Here is an 11225-nt window from a genome sequence, read left to right on the forward strand (position 1 = left end):
TGTAGGCTGCCTACACCCCCCCATAGGGTACCTATATCCCCCCGTAGAGCCCCCATACCCCACTACTGGGTCCTTATCACCCCACAGGGTCCCTATACCCCACCACCCGGTCCTTATCACCCTGTAGACGACCTACAACCACCTATAGAATCCGTATACCCCTCTATGGAACTGTCATACCGTTCTACAGGGTCTCTATACTCCCCTATAGGGTGTCTATACTCCCCCATAGAGCCCCCATACCCCACCACAGGGTCCTTATCACCCTGTAGGCTGCCTATACCCCCCCAAAGTGCCCCCGTAAGACCTCATGGGGTCTCTATACCACCCCCCAGAGCTCCCATACCCCACCACAGGGTCCCTATCACCACATAGGGTCCCTATACCCCCCCATAGAGCCCCCATACCCCCCGCCAGGGTCCCTATACCCCCCGATAGGGTCTCTATACTCCCCCACAGAGCCACCATACCCCCCACCAGGGTCCCTATACCCCCCGATATGGTCTCTATACTCCCCCTCAGAGCCCCCATACCCCCCACCAGGGACCCTATACCCCCAGACAGGGTCTCTATACTCCCCCACAAAGCCCCCATTCCCCACCACAGGGGCCCTATATCCCCCCATAGAGCCCCCATACCCCACCACAGGGGCCCTATATCCCCCGATAGGCTCTCTATACTCCCGCACAGAGCCCCCATACCCCCCCATGTGGTCCCTATCCCCCCCATAGGGTCCCTATACAACCCCCTAGATCAGTCATACCGCACACAGGGCCTCTATATCCCCCCATAGAGCCCCCATAGTCTCCCTATACCCCCCCATAGGGTCTCTATACCCCGCCACAGAGCCCCCATACCCCACCACAGGGGCCCTATCACCGCATAGGGTCTCTATACTCCCCCCTAGAGCCCCCATACCCCCCCATGTGGTCCCTATATCCACCCATAGTCTCCCTATACCCCCCAAATAGGGTCTGTATCCCCCTGCCGCGAATAAGAGACGGGACGATAGCTTCATACAAGCAAAAGTGTCCGATTTATTGTGGTTAAAACACATTTTTATAGTGGTTACAAGAGGCGTGTTCCAAACGGATTGGTTTTTACCCTAAACTAGGCAATCACAGACTGGTTCATACAAATGAGCCTTTTTTAAGCATGATGTACAGAAACTGTTAGGCACAATCAGTTGGGTCCGGCCGCTGTTGGGAATGTCTAACACGGATTTCGGCCCCTTGTTCAAACTGCTCCAGGGAGATACTGACTTGTGTTCCCACCGCAGTCTTGGCCCTGAGGCCACTAACTCCTTACACAAGGTCGCTGCGGCAATCAGCTTGAAACAAGCACATCGGTGGGCTCCCGCGTTACCTTCTTACCTGATCATTTTAAATGCCGCTCGACAGCCTCATGCCCTGATATTTCAACGGGATTTTGAAAAATCAGACCCACTGTTAATTATTGAATGTTAATTGCATCATCACCTGTTACAAAGATTGCTTGTTTTACCAGAATTGACTGATGCGACTTTACGAGAGTGATGCAAGGAATAGCTTGGATGCCTCTGCCTTCTGACTTTCTATCAAAGGGCACTAGAATCACTCATCTGATTTGTTTTTCAGCAATTGTACCCCAAGAAGAGACAGAGGCTGTGGTTCAACTGACCAGTTCGTGATTCTATCAGTGCAGAAACTACAAAAGACTACCATAAGTGAAATATTTCTTAGACAATCGATATAAGCCTTATTAAATACATTTCTGGGACCTTTCACTCTCAAATGTCCACTAAGCCGGCAAACAGGTAAATTTACCTGGGGACCTTTGGAATGAAAGGCTTCAGAAGGAAAAGTTTTAAAATACCTAGCAAAACATGCAGCTGTTTGTGTGTGAGTGCACTCCCCCCCCCCCCCTTTTTCCTCCTTCCTTTCTAAGTTCTTTTTTTCTTTCTTTCAGCTTTGCAGCAGTCTAAAGGAGTTAAGGGTGTTATCTCTCTAGGAAAATGTTGTGAGAACGCTCTGCATTCCAATGTTGCTCGTCAGCAATTGCTGGGCCCTAGTGCAGACAACCTTTAGGGATAATTGAGGCAATAATAGAGGAAAATTCAAAAGCTTCATTACAAATTATTGAGTGGATATTTTACCACATTAACCCCAAAAAACATACTCACTAAATTTGAAATGATTACAATGATAATCAGCGAGGGAAGAAAAAGAAGTGTTTAGTTATTAGGCCAAGGCTCGACAATCATTTCTATCCCAATGACAAAAGAATGTGCTAAGTGGTACACGGTAAATATTTTGAATTTATAAGTAGATCTAATAGATGATCCAGAAAGTCTTGATCTCCATTTACCAAGTCATGGCATTATTGAACGTGCCCCTCAAGTAATAAAGGCATTGTTAGCAAAGCAGAAAACGGGGGGAGTCAGGAGAGACACCAAGGAGCAATGGAGCAATATGTAATGAATTTTTTGCGATTAGCGGGAGATAATCAAATTGTGTCGAAGTTGAAGCATGTACAAACCGTGTCATCAAAATCAGAGCAAATATAAGACAATGTGAAAGTGCTATTGAAAACCAGTTCTTATGGGCAATGGACAGGTCTGTATAAGCTACTGACACGGGGACGAGGTTCTGCTTCTGTTTTTATTCACTTTATTCGCGGCAGGGGGATACAGACCCTATTCGGGGGGTATAGGGAGACTATGGGGGGATATAGGGACCACATGGGGGGGTATGGGGGCTCTAGGGGGAGTATAGAGACCCTATCGGGGGGTATAGGGACCCTGTGGTGGGGTATGGGGGCTCTGTGGGGGAGCATAGAGACCCTATCGGGGGGTATAGGGACCCTGGTGGGGGGTATGGGGGCTCTGTGGGGGGATATAGGGCCCCTGTGGTGGGGAATGGGGGCTCTGAGGGGGAGTATAGAGACCCTATCGGGGGGTATAGGGACCCTGGCGGGGGGTATGGGGGCTCTATGGGGGGGTATAGGGACCCTATGTGGTGATAGGGACCCTGTGGTGGGGTATGGGAGCTCTGGGGGGTGGTATAGAGACCCCATGAGGTCTTACGGGGGCACTTTGGGGGGGTATAGGCAGCCTACAGGGTGATAAGGACCCTGTGGTGGGGTATGGGGGCTCTATGGGGCAGTATAGAGACCCTATAGTGGGGTATAGAGACCCTGTAGAATGGTATGAGAGTTCCATAGAGGGGTATAGGGATTCTATAGGGGGTTGTAGGTCGTCTACAGGGTGATAAGGACCGGGTGATGGTGTATAGGGACCCTGTGGGGTGATAAGGACCCAGTTGTGGGGCATGGGGGCTCTACGGGGGGATATAGGTACCCTATGGGGGGGTGTAGGCAGCCTACAGGGTGATAAAGACCCAGTGGTGGGGTATGGGGGCTCTATGGGGGGTATAGGGACCCTATGTGGGGCATAGGGACCGTAAGGGTAGCTATAGAGACCCTGTGAGGCATATAGGGAACCTATGAAGGGGAATAAAAATCCTATAGGGGCCTATAGAGGCTCTATGGGGCATGGAGAAGGTCTGTAGGGACTGGGGGGGGGCTATAAGGACCCCATGGGTGGGGCCATAGGGAGTCTGTGGCGCTGGGGGGGGGTCAATAGGAACCCTATCAAGGCTACAGGGACCCTATGGGGTCAGTGGGATGGGGCTATAGGGGCTCTATGGGGCAGGAGGGGCCACTGGCGACCCCATAGGATGCTGTGGGGCCCTATAGGTCCCTATGGGGCAGGAGGGGCCAGCGGTGACCCCATAGGATGCTGTGGGGCCCGATAGGTCCCTATAGGTCCCTATGGGGCAGGAGGGACCAGCGGTGACCCCATAGGATGCTGTGGGCCTCTATAGGTCCCTATAGGTCCCTATGGGGCAGGAGGGGCCAGCGGTGACCCCGTAGGATGTTGTGGGGCCCTATAGGTCCCTATAGGTCCCTATGGGGCAGGAGGCGCCAGCGGTGACCCCGTAGGATGCTGTGGGGCCCTATAGGTCCCTATGGGGCAGGAGGGGCCAGCGGTGACCCCGTAGGATGCTGTGGGGCCCTATAGGTCCCTATAGGTCCCTATGGGGCAGGAGGGGCCAGCGGTGACCCCGTAGGATGCTGTGGGGCCCTATAGGTCCCTATAGGTCCCTATGGGGCTGGGCCCCCCCCTTAAAGAAATGAGGCAGCGCCGGAAGTAGCTGCCCGGGCCCTGATAGCGCAGGGGGGTCGCTATCAGGGGGTAATTAACGGGGACTCATTAAGGCACTGTCACTCATTAGCAGGGGTTCGTTAAGGGGGGATCATTAAGACTCATCCTTGCAGACGTGTGTTACACACCTTCATGGGGTCCCAGGGCTCCATTGGGACCCCCCCAGAGGGTTTTTGGGGGTCCCAGGGGTCCATTTTGCCCCCCCCGGGGGATTTTGGGGACCCCACAGATCAATTTTGCCCCCCCCGAGTGGTTTGGGGGGGGTCTCAGGGGTCCATTCCCCCCCGCACTTGGTTTTTGAGGATCCCCGGGATCAATTCTGCCCCCCTCGAGGATTTTTGGGGATCCCAGGGGTCCATTTTGCTCCCCCAGAGGATTTTTGGGGGTTCCTACGTTCCATTTTGCCCCCCCCAGGGGGGTTTTGGGTCCCCAGCGATCAACTTTTGGGGTTCCCAGGGGTCCATTTTGTCCCCCCAGGGTTTTTTTGGGGACCCCAGGGATCTATTTGCCCCCCCCCAGGGGGGTTTTAAGGATCCCAGGAGCCCATTTTGCCCCCCCAGGAGATTTCTGGGGATCCCAGAGGCCCATTTTACCTCCCCCCAGAGGGTTTTGGGGTCCCAGGGATCAATTTTTGGGGGCCCTTGGGTTCCATTCTGCACCCCCCATGGGATTTTGGGGGTCCCAGGGATCCATTTTGCCCCCCCACGATTTTTTTGGGGTCCCAGGGGTCCATTTTTGAGGAACCCGAGAGCCCATTTTGCGCCCCCCAGGAGATTTTTGGGGATCCCAGGGGTCCATTTTGCCTCCCCCGAGAGTTTTGGGGTCCCAGGGATCAATTTTTGGGGCTCCTTGGGTTCCATTCTGGCCCCCCCACAGGATTTTGGGGTCCCAGGGGTCCATTTTGCCCCCTCAGGCTTTTTTTGGGGTCCCAGGGGCCCATTTTTGAGGATCCCGACAGCCCCTTTTGCCCCCCCAGGAGATTTTTGTGCATCCCAGGAGCCCATTTTGCCCCCCCAGGTGGTTTTTGGGGGTCCCGGGGTCCCTTTTTCCTAGTTTTTTTTTTTTTGGGGGGGGGGGGTCTGAGCTGAAAATAAAACCCTGAGGCCCCTTGGGGACCCCCCACCGGGGCGCCCCGCCGCCAAAAACCCCACTAATTAGTATCTTTTCCTACCTCTTTAATTCTTTTAATTGGGGGGGGTCTCCAAGAGGCTTCCCAGGGTGCCCCCCCCAATAATAAGCACTAATTAGCATTGTCCCCAAGCTCTTTAAGCCTTTTAATTAAGGGGGGGGGTCCTCAAGGGGCCTCCCAGAGCGCCCCCCCCTCAATAAACACTAATTAGCATCTTCTCATACCCCTTTTATCCTTTTAATTAAGGGGGGGGGCAAGGGGCCTCCCACAGCACCCACCCCCCAAAAAACATCAATTAGCATCTTCTTCTACATCTTTAATTGTTTTAATTAAGGGGGGGGGGGGCCCAAGGGGCCTCCCAGAGCGCCCCCCCCATAATAAACACTAATTAACATCTTCTTATACCTCTATAATCTTAATTAACGGGGGGGGACAGCAAAGTGCTTCTTCAGCGCCGCCACCTGAGCCTCTGGGGGAGAAAATGGGGGGAGACCCCAAAAATAGGTGAGTTGGAGCCCCCCCCAAACCTAAGACCCCCCCCAAAAAACTCCAAAGACCCCCCCCAACACACTCAGAGCCCCCCCAAATCCAAGACCCTCTCTAACTCACTTAGAGCCCCCCCTAAATCTGAGCTCCCCCCAAATCCAAGCCCCCCCAACAGCCTCAGGGACCCCCAAATCTAAGATCCCCCCACAATGCTCTAAGAGCCCCCCCCAATCTGAGCCCACCCCAAATCCAAGCCCCCCCCAACGCTCTCAGGGACCCCCCAAATCAGAGACCCCCCCAACACTCTGAGAGCCCCCCAAATCTGAGCTCCCCCCAATCCAAGCCCCCCTCCAACTCTCTGAGCCCCCCAACACCCTCTCAGAGCCCCCACAAATCCAAGCCCCAAGACACCCTCAGGGCCCCCCCAAATCCAAGCCCCCTCTAAGTCTCTCAGAGCCCCCCCCCAGTCTGAGCCCCTCTAAATCCAAGCCCCCAACACATTCATTCCCCACCCCCGAAGCCCCCCCCCCGGTGTGTTTTGGGGTGCCCCCCGGTTTTGGGGTCCCCCCTCACCCATGTAGCTCAGCTGTGCCCCCTCCGCCAGCTGCGCCACCTCCCGGGCCGTGTCCACCAGCTGCACCACGGCCGACAGGGACTGGGGGGGAACGGGGGGTCAGGGACCCCAAAATAACCCCCCCAGAACCCCCACGGGACACAGGGACCCCCAAATCCCCGGTGGGACCCCCAAATCCTTCCTTAGGGGGCACAGGGACACCCCCTAAATCCCTCTAGGGCCCCCCAACCCCAACATGGGATCCAGGAGCCCCCCCAAATCCCCCCCCATGGGGCACAGGGACCCCCAAATCCCTCCTTGTGGGGCACAGGGACCCCCCTCAGCCCCCTGTGGGACCCAGGAGCCCCCCACACATCCCCCCCCATGGGGCATAGGGACCCCCAAATCCCTCCCCATGGGGCACAGGGAACGCCCTCAACCTCCTGTGGGATCCCCAACCCCACCTATGAGACCCAGGAGCCCCTCTAAATCTCCCCACTATGGGACCCCCAAATCCCTCCTTGTGGGGCATAGGGACCCCCCCCAACCCCCTCCATGGGGCACAGGGACCCCCAAACACTCTTTTTGACCCCTCCAAATCCCTCTCTATGGGGCACAGGAACCCCCCAAATCACTGTGGGACCCCAAAAGACCCCTGATGGGGGCACAAAGACTCCCCCAAATTCCCCTGATGGGGCACAGGGGCCCCCAAACTCTCCTTTTGACTCCTCCAAATACCCCCATGGGGCACGAGGACCCCCAAGTCTTTCCCTATGGGGCACAGGGACCCCCAAGTCTCTCCCCATGGGGCACAGGGAACCCCCTCAACCCCCTATAAGACCCCCAACTCCACCTATGAGACCCAGGAGCCCCCCAAATCTCCCCCCATGGGACACAGGGACCCCCAAAGACCTCCTTGTGGGGCACAGGGACCCCCAAATCCCCTCCATGGGGCACAAGGACCCACAAATCCCCCCCCACGGACCACAGGGTCCCCCCAACACCCCCGTTTGGGGGTTCACCCCCTATACCTGCTCCAGTTTCCGCAGGCCCTGCAAGACGGGGGGGGCCAGGGCGCCACAGGGGGCGAGCTGGGGGGCCTTCCCCGTTCCCAGCCCCCCCCCGGGCGCCCCCAGCTCCGACGCCCCAAAAGCCGTGGCCAGGCGGGTCAGATCCCGTGCCGCCACCTCCAGTGCGGGAAGGGCTGGGGAGGCCGGGCCCGGAGACCCCCCCAGTTCAGGGTTCTGTGAGAAAAAAGGGGGGGTCAGGGAGGAAAAAAAAGGGGGTGCGGGGGGGTCCAAGCCCCCTCTCCGGCCTCACCTGTGACTCCAGCAGCTCCAGGCGCTGCCGCAGCCCCCGCAGAGTCGCCGCCAGCTCTGACACCGAGGGACAAGAACGGGGGCTCCTGGAATTTGCGGGGGGTCAGGGTAGATAACGGGGACCCCCCCATACTCCCTAGACCCTTTCCTAGATGCTGCCCCCCCCCCCCCCGATGCCGGTGACCCCCCCTATAACCCCTTCAGGCCCCCCAAGATGCTGCCCTTCCCCATAACCCCCCTCAACATGCTGGTGACTCCCCAGAACCCCCTCAAGATGCTGGGGACCCCCTATAACCCCCCTCAAAATGCTGGGGACCCCTCCCAGATGCTAGCGACACCCCAGAACTCCCCTCAAGATGCTGGGGACCCCCAGAACCCCCCTCAAGATGCTGGGGACCTCCCCCAGATGCTGGCAACACCCCAAAACTCCCCTCAAGATGCTGGGGACCCCCCAGAACTCCCCTCAAGATGCTGGGGACCCCCCAAAACTCCCCTCAAGATGCTGGTGACACCCCAAAACTCCCCTCAAGATGCTGGGGACCCCCCTATAACCCCCCTCAAAATGCTGGGGACCCCCCCATAACCCCCCTAGATGCTGCACCCCCCCCCCCAGTACCTGGGTTTTGGGGCGTCCTCATCCAACACGGTGGGGGTTGGGGGCAAAGGGGGGTTCAAGACCACCTCCCCCTCAGGGGACCCCAAAAGCCTGTGTAGGAACTGGGTGATGCGGGCACACCTGGGGGGGGGCCCAAAAATCAGAGGGGGGGTCATGAAGAAGGGGGGGGGGGGGGGCCCTCAAAAGAGGAGGTGGGGTGTTACAAAAAGGAGAGGGGGGGTCCCAAATAAAATGGGGGGGGAGCTCAAATGGAGGAGGGGGGCGGTCTAAAATGGAGGAGGGGGGGTCTAAAATGGAGAGTGGAGATGGGGAGGGGGGGTCGGAGCCCCCACCTGTCCTTGTCACAGACCCCGCTGCCCTCCCCTGCATCCAGCAGGTCCTCAATGAACTCCAGCTGCTGCTCGGGAGGGGCCGTGCCCTGGGGGGGGGACGGACATGGGGTCACCCCAGAGCGCCCCCCAGTTCACCTCCAGTCCCCCCACTTCACCCCTAGGTGACCCAACCCCCCCCAGGCCACAGAGTCCCCCCCCAAGACCCCCAATTCCCCCCCCCAAGGTGACCCCAACCCCCTCCAGACCCCCAATTCCCCCCCCCCAGGTGACCCCAACCCCCTCCAGACCCCCAATTCCCCCCCCCAGGTGACCCCAACCCCCTCTAGACCCCCAATTCCACCCCCCCAGGTGACCCCAACCCCCTCTAGACCCCCAATTCCCCCCCCCAGGTGACCCCAACCCCCCCCAGCCCCCCAATTCCCCCCCCCTAGGTGACCCCAACCCCCCCAGCCCCCCCAAACCCACCTCTACCAGTGCCAGATCGTCCTCCCGGCACAGCATCAGCTTCGCTCCCAGTGCAGCCACTTCTGGGAGACAAGTGGAAACTGGGGGGACTGGGAATGGGGGCGGGGGGGAGTTTTGGGGGGTGGGGGTGGTTTGGGGGCGGGTAGGAGCTCGGTTTGAGGGGCGGGAGGTGTTTGGGGCTGGTTTGAGGGGTTGGTTTTGGGGGCTGGAGGTTTGTTTTGGGGGGTGATTTTGGGGAGGGAGAGCAGTTTGGGGGGCCAGAGGGTGCCTGGGGGTGGTTTTGGGGGGGTAGGAGCTTGGTTTGAGGGGTGGGGGCTGTTTGGGGCTGGTTTGAGGGGTTGGTTTTGGGGGTGGAGGTTGGTTTTGGGGGGTGGTTTTGGGAAGGGAGGGCGGTTTAGGGGGGCAAGAAGCTGTCTGGGGGTGGTTTTCAGGGGAAAGGAGTTTGGTTTGAGGGGTGGGGGCTGTTTGGGGGTGGTGGGGCTGGCTTGAGGGGGTGGTTTGGGGGTGTGAAGGTTGGTTTTGGGGGGCAAGAGGCCGTCTGGGGGTGGTTTTTGGGGGGTGGGGGGTGGTTTTGGGGGGTTAGGAGCTTGGTTTGAGGGGTGGGGGCTGTTTGGGGCTGGTTTGAGGGGTTGGTTTTGGGGGTGGAGGTTGGTTTTGGGGGGTGTTTTTGGGGATGGAGGGCGGTTTGGGAGGGCAGAAGCTGTCTGGGGGTGGTTTGGGGGCAGGGGGGTTCATTTTTGGGGGGCCAGAAGGCAATGTTGGGGGTCGGGGGGTCTGTACCTCGCAGCCGGGCATCGCGGGGCCCATCCTGCAGGGCAGCCAGGCGGTTGGCGAAGGGGGGATACACCCTGGGGGGGGGGTGAGCAGTGAGGAGGGGGTCACACGGAGCGGGGTGCAGAGTTCGGGGGGCGGTTAAAGTGAGCGCCCCCCACCCCGATACCGGAGGCAGAGCCACTCGAGCAGCTCCAGGCGCCGGAGAGAGGGGGTGCAGAGCAGGCCCAGAGCCTTATCGGGGTCCACAGGCAGCAGCGGCACCACGGCGGGGCACGACAGGGCCTGGGGGGGGAGCAAAAGAGGGGTATTGGGGACCACCCCCCCAAGAAACAGGAGCCCTGGGGGTAGCAGCAGCCCCCCTCAGGCAGCAGGACCTCCCAGGACTGAGATCCTGCGACATTGGCGGCTCCCCCCGTCTTTTCTCCTGCTTTTAGGTCCCCAAGAAGAACCAGACCTGCTCCCCCCCCACCAAAGATATCGTGGTCCCCCCCCTCAAGGTAGCAGAGCCCCCCACCAACATACCAGGAACCCCTCCCACCCCACCAAGAGAAACTGGGGTCTCCCCTCAGGTATCAGACACTCCCCCCCCCCCCCAAGGCACTGACCCCCCAAGAGAACCAGGACCCCCCTGAGGTGACAGCGACACCCACCCCCAAAGGGTCAGGACCCCCCCACCCCCAAAGAGAAACCAAGGACCCCCCTTCACCCCTAAAGAGACACCAGGGTCCCCCCTCACCCCCAAAGAGACACCAGGGCTTCCCCTCAGCCCCAAAGAGACACCAGGGACCCCCTCACCCCGAAAGAGAAACCAGGACTTCATTCAGGACCTGCCCCTCATCTAGTGGACCAGGGGGACGCCCCCTCCCTCTCCTCAGGACCCAGGGCCCCCCCTTTAGGACCCAGGGACCCCCCGCCCCGCTGTCACCCCGAGCCGCTCCAGCACCGCCGCGGCGGCCGCCTCCTCCGCCGCCGCCATTTCCCGCCCTGAGCGCGCCCCGCCCCCTATTGGCTGATAAACCGCCCGGTTCCGCTTCTGATTGGCTGAAGGCGCCCTGGCCCCGCCCCCTATTGGCAGAGAGAGAGAGAGAGACCGCCCATACCCGCGTCTGATTGGCTGATGCCGCCATGACCCCGCCCCCTCCCGCCTGTGTCCGCCTTGGCCCCGCCCCCACCAGCTGAGCCCGCCTGGCCCCGCCCCATTGGCTGAGACGGATCCTGACTGGCTGGTGCCGCCGTGGCCCCGCCCCCCTGCTGCCATTGACCAATCAAACCCCTTCCCGCGCCGCCGCCGGCCCCGCCCCCGGGTTTGTTTTGGGTGGGGGGGGGGGCCTGGTGTAGGACAGGACG

At 59.4% G+C, this 11225-nt stretch overlaps 1 protein-coding gene across 1 annotated transcript; it reads right to left on the reverse strand.

Moving 5' to 3' along the window:
* Nucleotides 1-5593: 5593 nt before the first annotated feature.
* LOC138734906 (HAUS augmin-like complex subunit 7) lies at nt 5594-10943 on the reverse strand (the record flags this gene model as incomplete). The annotated part of the gene is made up of 10 exons (XM_069882732.1): nt 5594-5802; nt 6393-6474; nt 7404-7616; nt 7693-7777; nt 8308-8427; nt 8640-8725; nt 9105-9166; nt 9885-9952; nt 10045-10160; nt 10804-10943. Coding segments are annotated over 10 exons (1022 nt in total), but the record flags the coding sequence as incomplete, so codon positions are not given.
* Nucleotides 10944-11225: the final 282 nt, after the last annotated feature.

This window comes from Phaenicophaeus curvirostris, unplaced genomic scaffold (genome assembly GCF_032191515.1).
Source record: "Phaenicophaeus curvirostris isolate KB17595 unplaced genomic scaffold, BPBGC_Pcur_1.0 scaffold_300, whole genome shotgun sequence".
NCBI lineage: Eukaryota > Metazoa > Chordata > Aves > Cuculiformes > Cuculidae > Phaenicophaeus > Phaenicophaeus curvirostris.